The 15521-nt window shown below is 37.3% G+C and overlaps 3 protein-coding genes and 2 non-coding genes across 5 annotated transcripts; 3 read left to right on the top strand and 2 right to left on the bottom strand.

Annotated features, from left to right (window-relative positions):
- Positions 1-125: 125 nt before the first annotated feature.
- On the top strand, positions 126-2731 carry LOC149027977 (uncharacterized). Its single transcript, XM_089167395.1, has 2 exons — positions 126-276; positions 475-2731. Exon 2 carries the CDS (start codon positions 556-558, stop codon positions 2302-2304), a length of 1749 nt encoding a protein of 582 aa, XP_089023521.1. The 5' UTR covers positions 126-276; positions 475-555; the 3' UTR covers positions 2305-2731.
- Positions 2732-2850: 119 nt separating this feature from the next.
- LOC149027976 (myosin-binding protein 7-like) lies at positions 2851-6579 on the bottom strand. The gene is made up of 4 exons (XM_089167406.1): positions 6490-6579; positions 4902-6339; positions 3779-3825; positions 2851-3441 (listed from the first exon to the last, which is right to left on the bottom strand). Exons 2-4 carry the CDS (start codon positions 6336-6338, stop codon positions 3333-3335), a joined length of 1593 nt encoding a protein of 530 aa, XP_089023532.1. The 5' UTR covers position 6339; positions 6490-6579; the 3' UTR covers positions 2851-3332.
- Positions 6580-9781: 3202 nt separating this feature from the next.
- On the top strand, positions 9782-9853 carry TRNAG-UCC (transfer RNA glycine (anticodon UCC)). Its single transcript has one exon. It is a non-coding gene; the product is annotated as a tRNA-Gly (tRNA).
- Positions 9854-9969: 116 nt separating this feature from the next.
- On the top strand, positions 9970-10041 carry TRNAG-UCC (transfer RNA glycine (anticodon UCC)). The gene has a single exon. It is a non-coding gene; the product is annotated as a tRNA-Gly (tRNA).
- Positions 10042-10369: 328 nt separating this feature from the next.
- On the bottom strand, positions 10370-14298 carry LOC149027973 (thylakoid lumenal P17.1 protein). Its single transcript, XM_089167385.1, has 4 exons — positions 13887-14298; positions 13745-13781; positions 11147-11230; positions 10370-10660 (listed from the first exon to the last, which is right to left on the bottom strand). The coding sequence occupies exons 1-4, from the start codon at positions 14238-14240 to the stop codon at positions 10608-10610; spliced, it is 528 nt and encodes a 175-aa protein (XP_089023511.1). The 5' UTR covers positions 14241-14298; the 3' UTR covers positions 10370-10607.
- Positions 14299-15521: the final 1223 nt, after the last annotated feature.

Here is a 15521-nt window from a genome sequence, read left to right as displayed (position 1 = left end):
TTGTGGGTATATGAGGGACTTCGTTTTGTAAATTAAGAAACTTTAAACCCTTAAAATGTTAAAATAATAATTAATATTTACAAGTATACCCGCCATCTGATTCTCAACCGTTCGATCATTTTTAGACGACGAGACCAGAACCGTCGCAGCAGAGCAACCAGCAGCAGCTGCAAATAAAAATCCGGTAGTCATCGGCTCGTCGGAACGCGTAATTCGGAGCGAGAGCTGCTTGAGAATGAAATCTGACTTTTTGTTGGAGACAACTGATTCAAATCGGTAAGACTTTACATATATTCGAATCGAGACAACGTATTTAGAAATCCTTTGCTTCGTTGGTTATGTATATAACATTCTTAGGATTTTCGAGTTTCATTAAAACCCTAAAGTAGAGGTTTTTTTTGTCAAGCCTCCGAACTTGGTAAAGATCCTAGAAAATTTTTATAGTGTAGCTAAGTTAATGGATATGAAATACAGGGAGGCTGCTGTTGAATAAGAACTCAGAAACACTTCAATGCCAGATTACCAAAATGGGAGAGTATTAAGAGGGAAAAAGAAATGAATATTGTTCGCCACAGAGTTTCTCTGTTTAACTACAGAATTGTTTATAATTTCAATTGTGGAGTGGAGAATCACAGGAATTCGAAGCTATTCTTCACATTTCTGATAAAGCTAGAGAACCCACCAAATGGTCTCCTCTGTTGTCGACAGATCTTCACATTCTGCTATCCTTTTCATGGTTTTCCAGTACCCAGATGTGGCAGAACCGTGCCTGAGAACTCTCTCTTTGAAAGGCATAATGTTAGAATTGAATTGGGATCTCAAGTCTCTTGGCTTGGGAGTCTCAAAGGGCCTGGGTTCTTTACCTCATTGAGGGGTTATGGAAGCAAATCTAGTCATGAATCAGTATCCTGCAATGTTCTTGTCAGAAGTATGGTTTCTATTATTCAGAAGACGGATCGGTGGGATTCATTGCTTGGCAGGCTTTGTGATGTCTCTTCCTCCACGATCACCCCACCCATTGCCGTCCAAGTTATCAAACGAATTAGGAAACCCGATGTGGCTTTCAAGTTCTTCGAGTGGTTAGAAAAACATGCTGGATTTAGTCATGACAGTCTAACCTACTCAGCAATCCTCAAGGTCTTAACCAAAGATTCCCATCCTTCACATGCTGCCATGGCTGATGATTTGCTTCATAAGAAGATTCATCTCTGTTTCAATGTAACTCCTTCTGATTTTGATATTTTGTTGCAGCAATGGGTAAGAGTTGGGGAATCAGAAAGAGCACTACAGTTATTGGATGAGATGAGAAGACGTGGGTTTGTTCCCTCTCATTCATCTTGCAATGTTCTTCTGAATAAATTACTCAGATCAAAGCACAAAAATATGGGTTGGGAATTGTTCTATCAAATGCTGGATGGATGGATTGATGTGTTGGATACACAAACCTTTAATCTTGTGATGAGATGTGCTTGCATAGAAGGGAGGACTGACGAAGCCATAAATCTCTTTAACATAATGAAGCAGAGAGACTGTATGCCTGATCTTGATAGCTTCAATATTTTGATTGAAGGTTTTTCTGAGAAGGGAGATACACACATGATCTGTAGGCTTTTCAAGCAAATGCTGGATTTGAACATTAAGCCTGACAGTTACACCGTGAACCTTCTTATCAAAGAGCTATGCAAACAGGGTGAGCCTGAATATGGGAACAATTTGTTTAACTACATGAGGAGAGTGGGTTGGATGGACAGAAAATTTGTATATACCCAGCTGGTAGATTCTCTTTGCAACTATGGCTGGTGGTTAAAAGGCTTGAAGATATTTACAAAGATGATACGCAGAGGTCACCATCCTAATGTTAGCGTCTATAGTAACCTCATATGCCGCATGTGTTTAGGTGGTAAAATAAGTGAGGCCTTTCGACTGAAGGATCTTATTGCATCGAAGGGATTTATTACAGAAATTGAGAATTATAATGCCTTGATGAAAGGAGTCTGCTCAGCAAGGAGAATGGACATGGTTGTCAAGCTTTTACATGAGATTCAGGATCGAGGACTAGAACCTGATCTTACAATGTGTAATACAGTACTCCGTGGGCACTGTATGATGAGAAACGTGAACAAAGCCCTTGAACTAGTGGAAAAGATCAAAAGAAAAGGTTGGCAGCCAGATCTTGAATCGTGTAATTCATTAGTAACCATTCTTACAAATGAGGGGAAGGATGAAGAGGCAATGTGGGTGCAGAATTGCATTCAGGATGCTCAGAGTGTCGGACTAAAGAAGTTAACCCCCGAAGATCAATGAACACATCAAGGGATGTACTGCCCTTGCCACCAAACTTCTAAGAGAAATAGTTACATGGTTGAGGGGTGACTTGCTGTTAAGAGGGGCAATGAGCTGCATCTTACTACTGTGAACAAACTGAAAGGGCCAGAGTCAGTCCACGTAGGGTCAGCTAAGTTTTTCATCCAATTCAATAGGAAACTGTGATCAACAAAATAACAGGTTCCACTAGACAAGAACTATAGAGTGTTCTGTGTTTAAGCTATTGTCCAGGCTGTATCTTGGCTGGTAAAGTGTAGAGTATGACTGATTAGCTGATGTACTTTAATTTTTATTTTTAATACAATTTCAATCTTTTACCAGGAGGAAAAAAAAGGACAAGGACTGTATATAGTATGAAATGATATCAAATGATATCCTACTTCACACGAGCTGGGAGAACAAGGTAGCTTCAGGAAATAGGTTAATCAGGTCTAGCTTTTCAAAAAGCAGGATGAATTAAACCATGTCAAGTCGGAAAAAGGCCAAACTGAATCATAGTGTCACATATTAACAAATTAACTGAAGAAAGTTTTAAGGTAAAGAGAGGCCTGAGCACCCTTTGGTTTGTATTGAAATAAATCCAGAACAACCATTTGGGTTTCATTAATACTAACGTAAAAGACTTGCACGGCCAAAGCTGAATGCTTAATGTCTAAATCAGCAGGAAAAGACTTTACATTGAGAAATGTACAAGGTAATTTTGATATACATTGGAGGATCTCACAAGTTGCATACCTTGAAGTACATTGTCTATAGATCAATTGAACACCCCAAAATCTACACTTTTATGATTTACTGGTCAATCCAAACGAATACGCTTCAACCAAGAAAAGAAACATACAAGACCAAGAATGTGCAGAGTAATGGAACCTCCAATTCTGGAGTCCCCTGCAGAATCTAGAAAACGAACGCAATTCCGTAAGTGAAAGTATGTTAGATGTCCACTACTATCTGCAAAGATGAGCATTTAATCCACGGTACCGCTCATAGATACAGAAGCTCCAAGACTATCTCCTTGCCCGTGCACTAGTAAGACATCTCCACGGTCTCATGCGAGGACCCTTATCCAAAAGCATCAGCAAGCCCACATTTTCGGGTGATAACCCAAACATATACCTGGCATCATATTTAAAGAAACACTGCAATAAATTAAGTGTAAACAACCAAACAGAAGTTCAACCATTGATCTGCTCTCTGAGGTTATCTACCTCAAAAGGCCATCATAATCCATAAAACCACAGGTAATCTCTGCCTATAGGTGTGAAATTTCAGTTGTTGATCATATGGCTATGGTCAATGGATTACTACCACTTTCAACTGATACTCATTTAAGGAATGGACCAGCAACTACTGGCCAGGATCAGTGTGTAGGCAGGAACTTATTGTCAATTGGAAATGTCTGTAACATAACAATAATATAGTCAAAACAAAGAAAGATGAATGATTCACTCACTTGCTCCGGCGTGCTTTTCTCCTCCAGAAAACGACAGACACGATCCACTGAACACAAGAAGAAGAGTAAACATAATAACTCAAAGAAGCGCTTTGCTAATTACTTTCTTTTTAAAAGAAGAAAGAAACATAACTTAGCACTCAAGAAATTTAAACATCAGATTGTGGTGAAAAACTGCAACATCATCAGAACCTATAAGGTCATACTTGATGTGTGCACCAAACCACAGAACATCTCCAACTAAACTCAAGCCCCAGGTGATAAAGTCTAGCAATAGACTATTTTTACTGAAAGCATACCCATAAATCCACACAAACCACCATAATCAGAGGGAACAAATAAGACGATGAATTCTCTCCCCAAACTTCCTCTAAAAATATTTACTTTGGGAAGGGAGAAGGGAAAAATAGAGGCCAAGGATTATTCACATGAAATCCAAGTGGAAGTGTTCGGATTTCAAATGCTCCCTCAAATTGCCAAGTAGCATGATGTTTCCAGTTAGCTAGAGATTGCAACAAAAGCACGCCAGAGATTATGTATGGGGAGTAGATGAAACATCACTTCTTGGTCTCTGTACCTCGTTAAAGTTTCCGTACCCCTTTTGAGTTTATACTGAATTTCAAATTTTCTTTCAAGGGGCAAGATATTCCACTCAATTTTAGCATCTTTGTTCTATATTTCACATCATCTGTATTAGGTTAAACCTAGCCTCTAAGAAACCTTTCCACCTTTTGTAGCATAATTTACTCATGAATTTTTCTTCGGGTTTCTTGCACTCTTTTTTAAGTACCAAAATCTCTTCTGCTTCAAATTAAATTTATCAAAAACTTACCCCCAAAAAGAAACACTCTTACAAGTATCACAATGTGTAATTTCATAAAACCTCTCACTAAACAGTCTAGCATAATAAAGAATCATCCTTTTAGTAAAAACATACACACAGGGGGTTGGGGTGGAGTGAGAACTAGAAGAAACAAATGCATGGATCTGCACTAAATACAATGATTATAATAACCTAAATATGAAGGGGGAAAAAGGGAAGAGTTTGCAAAGAAAATGCATCCATTACAAAAGACAAACAAAGCACACCATAGATTGGTCGTTAGATGTAAAAGTAGATTACCTTCAGTACTGACATAAAGGAAAAGCTCCCAATCAGAGATAACTTCTTCACAGGTGGAGCCATCCTTCTTTCTGGTGTCATTTCTTTATACAATTGTTGAGCTATTTCCCTCAGCAATACTAGTTGAGCTTTATCAGTCCGCATTGAAATAATTGCCTGCTTCATGGATTCCTTATCTGCCTCAAGTGCTTGAAGCCTCATGTAGAGCTTCTTGACATCAGAATCACCTATATCAAATCGATTCAGTGACCTTGGAGTGCTTAAATAGTCTTCACAGATTCCAATAGCAGGTTTTTGCTCTGCACTTTTGTTATTAAAAACTCCACTATGAACAGAGTCAACAGTATATACACGGTCACTCATGTCATCTCCAAGATCTGATGCATTATCAAGCTTTTTCAAATTAGCATACTCCTCAGCATGTGAAAAATAACTCGTCTTTTTGAAGCTTGGAGCAGTTTTTGGACTTTCCGTCCTGCAATCCTGAGCCGTTTCTTTGACTGTACCATACAAGGAACTTGAGCTGTCGACAGAGAACATTCTAGCATGCCCAGACCGCTTTGGAGACTGACCAATCGCCCCTTTCTCAGGAATGTTCCTTGGGCCAGAAAATTCCGCATCCAAGCAATTGCTGCTTGGATTTCTCTCCATTTGATAGATCCTGTATTCCAAATTCTGCAAATGCTCCCGGGTATAAGGGCTATCAGCAAAATGTCGAGGAGTTTCACCAAAAGCATACTTTTCAAGATCAACATCATCCTCAATATCTGGATTACCCTGGGTTTCATTCAGATTGCATCTTAAAGGAGGGTAGTCATATGGGGGAAATTCAACTGTGGATTTAACATTGTCATCCATGTTGGATTTAGGAGGCTGGACACTCTTTTCGCCTTCCACCTCTGCCTCAGTGAGCCCAAAACTCAACATCCTGTGCTTGTACGCCTGTATCTCACAGGTCAGGGCTTGGATGGTCTGATCTCTCTTGTACAACAAGTCGTCCAATGCAACGAGTTCCTGCTGATCATGGGCCATTTTCTCCTCGGCAAACCTCTTGAATTGGCGGGCTTCCATCTGAATCTCAGCTTTTTCCCTCTGCAACCTCAATATCATAGACATGGCCTCGTTCGCAGCAGATGATGAAGCATTCCTTTCCTCGTCCAATTCAGTGTAGAGCTCCTGAATGGTCTGCTGCTGGCTGCTGACTGTCTCTCGCAGAGCAGTACATTCATTCTCAATCTCGACTCGAGCAACAGACGATTGACTGAAACTGAGTAGAACCTTTGGGAAACCATCCTGGAGCTCATCAAACTTCCTTTTCACAGAACGGTGCCAAGTCACAGAGCCACCGCTGTTCAACTTAGAACAACAGCTGCAACCACAGCTACAGCCTTTAAGCAAATCTGTTGAAGGTGGCCAGGTTTCGGAATCCATAAACATACTGGCATCAAACACAAGCAAACCTCACAAAAATAAATAAATCCAGTGACAGAATTTCAGATCCTTCTAATGTTACCGGATTAACCCTTTGAGAACAACAAATCTAACGAAGAAAACTAATAGAAAAAGAATAGGAAAATAAAACCATTACCAAAAAAAAACCTCAGTTGTAAGAATGCGAATTTATCTCTCCCTCTCTTTCTCGCGCTCGTTTGCCCACCCCTCGTTCGCGTTCGATAGCACACCTGTAATCGAAACAAAAACCAAACTTTCTTTTCAACATTTTTCCCTCCTTCACTCCACCATTATCATGGAATTATTAACATCCAAACAAGCAACAACCAAATAGAGAACACCATAAATTCTCCTTACCTTAGGTGAAACAGACTGATTCGAAACCACATAAACCAAAAAGGAGCTCACCGATCTAAGGTCCTGCAAACGATAAAACCTGATCGTTCCCTCTGCCCTTCCAAATATTGAATTGCAGCGGGAATTCGCAGTGATACGTTCGCCGGTGAGCGGGATACGAAGCGCAAGAAAGAAACAGAAGAACAGTTTTGATCAAATTTGAAACCCTATACTGCGTGGATCATTCTTGTTTTCTTTTAGCTTTCTCTGGACTCGACGATACGCGAGAGCGAGAGGGAGAGAGAGACAGAGATTTCCAAAAAAAGCTTGTAACAATTGGTGGGTCAGTTGGTGTTGTGTTCGTCGGACATGATAACCATATATTACAGCACAACCATCTCTCTCTTTTCCGTTTGTTGAATTTTCTTAATCTGATGTAATCGACATCGAATTCATAACCTGGCACGCCCTAAATTTAACCCCCCCTTGGGCCCCACTCCTTGCCTAGTCAGCAAATCCCATTGTCGTGGATATTATCCCCATTTACTCCTATAAATATGTCGTTTCACATTATTGTTTTACTAATTTTTATTATTTACCAGGTGGATTAGTAGAGCGGTTAACAGCCCAATCTCCCACTGGTAGGTCTTGGGTTTGCACCCATCCGGCGACACCTATATTAAGTAATATTCCCCCAACCTATATATAAACTCTTCAATTTCAAAAAAGAAATTTTCATTATTTAAGGATAAGGGTTCTTTTGTAACATTTATCTTCCGAAAAAAATACGATTCAGATAAGAAAATGACTAAATGATAACGTCATGATTCTATTAAAGACAGTTAAAAGTAAATACTTGAGCATATTTAAGAATATTTTAATATATTTAAATAGGAATAGAAGATGAGAAAATTATATGAAACAATTATTGCATCTAAAATGATGAGATTTGGGTAATAAGCTATTCTGGAATCTAAAAAACTTGTGAAAATCGTAAGAAGTCGATGCTTAGTGACCATATGGTTTCTATATTTATATAAAACCCACAAGAACATTCATGAAGCATCAAAAACTTGTCTACTTTTATACCTCAAATTAGTATATTTTTTTAATCAAGTTGTTATTTTTGGTAGATGATGACAATTAATTGTTGTGTGCATTTTTTGGTTCATTAGGTATCAATTGAGATAATTTTTATGTAAACTAGTTGTAGTTGGAAATTTATTGCTAATCTTATAATAATTTTTTGCCAGAAAGAAAGATATCGAATAAGTATTTTTTAAAATTAAAGATACATATTTATTTATTTTATTATTTCCAAAAACATACAAAGTCGTGACGCAAAATCATATTGAGTAATCACAAAAAATTAATATAATATACATCTATTCATATGATGAAAGCGTCACAGTTGAATCCTTCTCTGAATTTCGTTATTTTTAATAAAATTTTAAAAAATAAAAAATACAACTTTTTTATGCCAAATGAAAGTAAAGATTTTTTTTGATAAAATAAATTTGGACTAACTCGAAAAAAGAACAGAAAAGATTTGACAATATCAACACGCTTTGCTGAGCAACTAACTAAACCGTCAAATTTGACATTTCAAACATTCTGGAGTAGGTCAGAATATTATGACCCTATCTTCATCTATACTTTCGTTTTTTGGCCCAACAGAAATTCGAGGTCCGGATCAGCTCCCCTGATGGGGGAGCACACTCGATGGGTGCCCGACTACACAAAACAGTGAGACCCACAGTGAAAAATACTTTTTGAAAAAAATAAAAAAAAATTAAAATTTTATCCATGGGCCCCACTGATTTGTGGTCGGGATCCCGTCGGGGTAGCACAGAGTGTTCCCCGACGGGGTGAGGATCCAGATTCCAAAAATTCTCCTCATCTATACAGATAAGCTGACAAGTATAGGCTTTTTCCATTGGAGAAAATTTCCTGGATTTTCTCTGAAATCCAATTATTCAAAGTTGGTGGTTGCAGTGGTTCTTTACAGCACACCAGACTAACATGGTGATGATAAAATCTCTCACGCATGATATTCAATAGAAAATATTATATGTGGGTTATTTTAGTGAGGTTTAAACACTTGTTGAATGCTTCTTTATATAAAAAATTAGGTGTAGATCTAGATCTAAAGTTAACATAAACCACTCCTCTTCCCCCACCCATTCACACAGTTTCTGGAAGTTCTTAAAAGTTAAAGCTGCCATATTAGAGAAGTTAGAACCCAAACTCATGAAAGAGAAAGTAAAGCAAAGAAGCTTGATGTTGACAATTCAGTAAAGGAAAATGAACAACCCATTTAATTTGAATTGAGCATATATGATTTAGCATCTTTGGATTCCCCAGCATTTGAAAGGTACCATCTTAGTTGTTTGGATAAGCTGGTACATGTTGTAACTCAGCAATGTCACCTGTTTTTTTGGGTTTGTGGTTTTTTTTTTTTTTGGTTTAATTTATAAAATTGATGTCTGTAAACTGGAACCCAAAAAACTATTTGATCGAGTTGTAAAGTGCAAAGAGTTGAAATCTCGTTTCACCCCTAACCATAAAGCTTTAGGTAAAAAGGTCTCCTTGCCATCCAATCGACAGCACCATTGGATTCTCTATACACATGAGAGAAGTGCACGAGTCCTCTTGATTTGACCATCTTTTTAATATTATTTACCACCTTAATTTGTGATTTTTACTTGAGATTGTTTACTTGGTTTCAAAAGTTTAATTGCTTTCTAGGCATCTCACTCCATGTAGAGGGGAGGTAATCATCACTTACGGCCAACTCTAAATCTTCTAAAATAGCCTTCAGCGCAACCTCCAGTATATCTACTCCTTGTATGTACTTCGTAAAGTTCTTTCAGACGATATCTTCTTAGTCTCTAATTAACCCTCCAATTTCGAGTCTTTCGCCTATACAAACCGTTGAATCCATTGCATTTATACTATCCTTGGTCTGGGGGAGTACAGCCCAAAATTAATTGACAATTAGATTAAAAATGATTTAATTATACATGACACTCAATTATCATATTCGTAAAATTTTGGTCTAGTATTACTTTGAAGAGCACATCCTCAACTCAGCGTTTGTAGTCCAACGGTTAGGATAATTGCCTTCCAAGCAATAGACCCGGGTTCGACTCCCGGCAGACGCATATTAAAGTCATTTTTGCGCAAGACAATTGCCTTTTGAGCATTACTCACCATACTGCACAAGATAGTTTTTTCCTTAGAAAAGGTATACTAATTTACAGGTGTCTTTTACAAGAATGCGTTTGTAGTCCAACGGTTAGGATAATTGCCTTCCAAGCAATAGACCCGGGTTCGACTCCCGGCAGACGCATAAAAAATTTTATAATTTTTTTTTGGCCAATTTTATAGTTTTATTTATTTACAACATTTTAGCGACAGGGTAAACCTATGGAAACCTCATGTTTATATTACAATAATTTTTCTACATTTTCTCAGTTCACAATTCCATAAGACAGTTCCCAAATAGAGCTTTATAAACCATATCAACAAAAGGAAGATTGAAAAGCAGGTCTCCATGCAAAACCTCCCATTTCATTTCAGATAAGATAAATCTCATAGTTATGTTACAACAATCTTTCAACAGTTTTTCAGCTTCTATTTTCATCAGACAACTCCCAAATAGAGCTTTATAAACTGTATCAACAAAAAGAAGGCTGAGAACCTTCCAAATCATTTCAATTGAATATTCTCTGAAAGGAAGCAACAGTGTAGGCTACAGACAGTAATTTCATGATTACATTAAAATCTCTTTTCTGCAGTCTCCCAATTTCTAGTCATTAGACATTTCCAAAGAGAGATGTATAAACTATATCAACATAAAGAAGGATAAGCAGCAGGTCTCATGGTACCATGAATGAATGCCAATACACAAAGAGCTCATAAACGTCTTGAATATCCAGAACCTCCACATTTCTTACAAAGTATCAATCCTGCAGTAAGATAAGAACAAGGATTCAGCATGGAAATAAATGTACACTACAAAGAATGTGAATTATCCATTATCTCTCATGGATGGCAATTCAGAGTCCCACACACCATAGATCAGATGCAGTGTAAGTGATTTGCATGCAAAGCAAGAGACATACTTAAAAGTTTCTCAATCTGAAAGCCAGCCAAATTGATTTTGGATTCTCTACTCTTTGGCAGAGGAAAATGGAGAGTTAACCGTATGGGCTATCACCATCTTTTGAGCTTTACGATATTGACAAAAAGCTCAAGCTTAAAGTTCAACTGAGAAATAATGAACCCAAGGCTCTTCTAGTGAACCACAAAATTGCCCTTGACTAAACAAAAACAGTATCCAAAAAGAAAAAGCAAACATACTTTATAGTTTATCAGGAACTTTTTGAATGTCCAAGAAATTCAGGTAACTTAAAAGTAAAAAGTCGTATTACAACCTCAATAGGATAACTTACCTGCTCCCTTGCATACCCTGCAATCAACCAAGCCTGTTTCTTTTTTCATCTTGCCATTGTCACAGAAAACACATTTAGTGCCACCTGTCGGCCATTTTTCCCCATTAAGATGAAAACAGAACACATATAGCACAAACAACAAAGTGACTCCTGTAGTATTTAGTCTAAATTAATAGTTCAGGGGTCCCACTATTAAATTCTCATTAATACAAGAAAGGAATAAATGTCTGCAGACAATTTGCAACAGAATTATAAATTAACATCATATCTTCTAAGCAAGAACCATTATCGGTAGCCAGCAGAAGGATTGTATCTTATATCCATATTGGAATGAAGCAATGGATAAGCATGTCAAGCCATGTTTTTTTCTACTTCTCACATAATCTACATATCTATAATGAAAACCACTAACATAAGTCTTGTCCTTGGGAAGTCTGGTCCCAGAAACTACTAATCTCTTGTCATTGGAAAATTTGTACAAAAAAATTCTAGTGTGATGTCAAAGCAATGCCATATCTTCTAATAGGCAAACCAACATTCAAGATGGATCAAATATTACACTACGACTTTCCCATCATTCTCTAGAGTACCAAAGTAATATTGGAAAAGCAGCTCCAGTCAAGCAGTCTCAAAAGTTTATTAAGAGCATCAAATGATTCTAAACAGCCATTCTGGGATTAATCATACAAAGAAAACTACAGAAAATTCTCGAAGTCATTTAGAGGTTGGGCCACATGTCGAAAGCAAGTAGAACAAAAAATTGGTAGATTAGCGGCGAAAACAGGTTCTGAAGGAGAGGTCTGGTATCACAATTCAAAGACTTCTCTAAACACAATGTCATCTCAAAACACAATATCATCTCATACTTCATACTACTAAAGTACTAATTAGGTTCACAAAATAACAATTCGAAGACTTCTCTAAACACAATATCATCTCATACTTCATACTACCATTAGGTTCACAAAATAAGCAAAAATGAAGAAACAGAACCCGAATGTCTCCACGTTTCATGCATTCCTAGTAATGGTTGTGGACAGAAAATATTGGAGAACATCCATTTACTTAGCTGCAGCCCATCAGTTCTGAACTCCATAATAATATTACACACCAAAATTCCACCAACAAGTTGTATTATCCCACCCCCTTTTCATGAACAAGATTTTGTCACAATGAAGGCGCACATACGTTATTTTTATGGTAATTGTTTCTCACTGATTCTTCTATTGAATGAAATTTTGAACTCATAATACCTATTTGATATTTTGACATAGACCTTTTATTTACAAATTGTTTTTGCTAATATCAAAGACCATTGAGTGAATAAGCTCTAAAACACAACCAATCCACTACCTTATAGTCCTTACCTTTATTCAAGGAAACGTGGCCTTGGACAAACCTATGGAAGTTAAGTACTCTATGCCTAGAATCTTATTTTGGAAAGCTGTGTATGATACTCTAGATGTTAGAGCTAATTATGGAGAATAATGATACTCTAATTTGTTTACCAGAGTGGAAGACAGAAGATTTTATTCTTTAGAAGAACAATTCCAGCAATTGTTCATTATAGATGGGGTTCCTGTGAAAGACATTTTTATTAGGTACCAAATAAGGCAAGTCTATGTTGGGAGTAAATTGTGTGTCAGGTATGAAATAGAATGAATACAGCCTTTAAAGATCAAGTTCACTTGTGCAGGACAGCAGCTTTGCAGGTTCCTACTCCTCCAGGACCGTCACTGTTGCTCAACCAAACGGACTACTCATGGTCAAAGTTCTGAAGCTCATCTGCAGGTCATTATGATTGAAGATAATGGAAAAACTGATGCAGGTGGACCATAAATTTTTTTTTTTGTTTTTTTGGTGGGGGGGGTGGTTGGGGGGAGGACGGCTAGCTAATTTATACGTGTGCATAAATCTCTTTGAGATGGATCACCCAAGATCCCCTCTTTTTATGGGAATTATTAGCAGTCATGAAGGTCTCAGATTGCCTCTCAAAACTCAGTTGAAGCATATTATGGTAGAATCTAAACATGCTAATATTTATCAGATTCTTTCAACTCTGATTAGGATAATCTCACTATTTTAAGTATTTTATCTTTATGCTCTTGCTCTGATTCTGTAATACCACAAGAAATTGTAATTGAGTTTCCCATATTCTTGCCTTGACCATTGCTAGATTTTCGATGATTGGTGACTGGGTTGGTATTATGTGCTGAGTGTTGGAGTTCCAAGCCAAAGCAATGTGTGTAGCCCTAACGAAGGCTTTTAAGGACCTGGGACACCCTCACTTTAATTGCAAGCTTTTAAGGTTTTGATTCTACTCAATCCAAACACTATAAGGGTAATAATTCTTTAAGACCTCTTAACAGGATTCATCGTACTTATATCAGTTCTTAACCGACACTTCGCGGGCAAATCATACCCAAAAAAACAAAAATCAGAAAGGTTCAGCTATGATACATTTAGATGATTAGGAGAAAGACAGAGCTCCACAAGAAACCAAAATAAACCAGCTTACGCAGGATTACATTTCAATGTTATATCATACCTCAACCATACATTAATCATGTCAAACAGTCGGAAAGGAAGAGGAGTTACCATTACCAGCGCACCTATCGCAGGAAACAGGGTCTCCCTGGAAATACCCACAAAGTAAACATTCTGATTTACAAAATCCCAAAAATTAAAAAAAACAAATACAGAGCACCAAACCACAGCAAACAGAAGTCAGAGAAATCACCTTCAGTCCTAGAAACAGCGACAGAGAAATGGCAGCGAAGACACTAACCGTGGTGAGAAGCGTCTGAGTATCCACAGGCCTTTCGTATCCATTTATTAATAAAATGGGATGGAAGCATAGCTTTAATGGTAATATGAATTTGGACTTCAAAACGGAGAGTTTCGAAATCAATGTATGTGGTTTCCCGCTCAGTTGGGAAATAGGCTGAAAATTAACAGTACTAAGAAAGAATTGAAGTGGAACAGTTGAAGCTGGAGAGTTAGAGATTGAATTGGAAGAACAACAAGAAAGCGAAGCAAATCGATGTAAAGAGCAGGAGAGCATCGCCATGGATAGAGTATAAGAGGAGCTCATCTGTGGGCTCGCTAATTTTTAGCGAAAAGAATTCAGAAAATTCCCAATTGACCGATATACCCTTGGGCCGTAGCCATCTCCGAGTCCCAAGCATTGTGTCATTGTGTGATAAAGAAAACGAGTGTCGCATTACTCCCCAGTCCGGGCCAATGGTGGTGGCGAGAACGGTATCATCCATCCATGACCCGTGGTGTGCAGGTGTGATATGAAAATGAGTGAACTTCACCCAAAAAAATATATATATATGAAAATGAGTGAAAATTTAACTTTTGGGAAAGAGAGAGAGAGAAGAGAAATTTAACAAATATTTCAATTTTCAAGTATCCGAATCGAATTTTTATCAAAGATGCTGGCATGCAATATCTTATTGCTCAAATGATTTTAAAGCCTACTCGAGTCTCGAGATTTAAAAAATCTAGAGATTTCAAATTTATAGAGTCGTGATAAAATAACTGTTTAGTTAGCCTCAATCTTTGAAATGAAATATTTAAATTCATTTTTAAAAAACATTTATAGAGTCACGGTTCAAATGTTTAGAGCTTTTATAGTAACATACCCATAAATCTACAGATTCACATTTTTAGTGTAAAAAGGTGAATCCCTAGATTTCATGAATCCAAAGATTCATTCAACCAAATAGGTATAACTCTCCCATTTGTGAATCTAGAATTTTCAAATCTCTAGATCCATGTAACCAAACGGGCCCTTATTAAGAAATGTATCTCTATTGGTCAAATGATTTTAATAAATGTATTCATGAAACATTTTATCGCCGAAATTTGACGAAATATCACAGAATTTCAGTGATATCGGTAAGTGGCGAATTGAAAAGGAGCCCAAAACTGACATCTACGGGATATCGCCGAATTATCAACGATATTCGGCCATTTTATCGCCAAACTAGCGATTTCTCGACAAATATCACTGAAAATAGCGATTTTTTGGCGATAACTCACCGTCGCAACACCACTGTTTGTCATAGAAGCTTATTTACGGCAAGCAAACGTAGTTGATGCTCCTGGTCTTTATAAGAGCAAATTCAAGTTTTGGTTCCGGCGTTTGGTCAGGCAAGAATGGAGGAAGAAGATTAACAGTGATTGTATTTGGTCCACACACGTGGACCATGAAATTGCATAAAAATAAAAAAATAATAGATAAACGTAAATTTCTCTGTACTGTTTTACATGACTTGACCAGGACATGACTTTATTTGCTTTTAAGTTTTATTTTGTTATTTTTTTTTAAAACAATGATACTAAATCTTGGCAATTCGCCCGAGAT

The sequence above is a fragment of the Hakea prostrata genome, chromosome 1 (assembly GCF_041222555.1).
Source record: "Hakea prostrata isolate BN-2017 chromosome 1, UWA_Hpros_2, whole genome shotgun sequence".
In the NCBI taxonomy this organism is placed as follows: Eukaryota; Viridiplantae; Streptophyta; class Magnoliopsida; order Proteales; family Proteaceae; genus Hakea; species Hakea prostrata.
This window is presented reverse-complemented; position numbering and strand designations above follow the sequence as displayed.

Bases quoted from the DNA above. Each gene is read 5' to 3' on its own strand.
- LOC149027977 (XM_089167395.1), top strand. From the start codon at position 556: ATGAATATTGTTCGCCACAGAGTTTCTCTGTTTAACTACAGAATTGTT.
- LOC149027976 (XM_089167406.1), bottom strand. From the start codon at position 6,338: ATGTTTATGGATTCCGAAACCTGGCCACCTTCAACAGATTTGCTTAAA. The intron at 3,826-4,901 runs GTAATCTACTTT...TCTTGTGTTCAG, and splicing joins CCTTTATGTCAGTACTGAAG to TGGATCGTGTCTGTCGTTTT. The intron at 3,442-3,778 runs GTGAGTGAATCA...ATATGATGCCAG, and splicing joins AGAAAAGCACGCCGGAGCAA to GTATATGTTTGGGTTATCAC.
- LOC149027973 (XM_089167385.1), bottom strand. From the start codon at position 14,240: ATGAGCTCCTCTTATACTCTATCCATGGCGATGCTCTCCTGCTCTTTA. The intron at 11,231-13,744 runs GTAACTCCTCTT...AATGGCCGACAG, and splicing joins CGATAGGTGCGCTGGTAATG to GTGGCACTAAATGTGTTTTC. The intron at 10,661-11,146 runs GTAAGTTATCCT...ATCTTACTGCAG, and splicing joins CAGGGTATGCAAGGGAGCAG to GATTGATACTTTGTAAGAAA.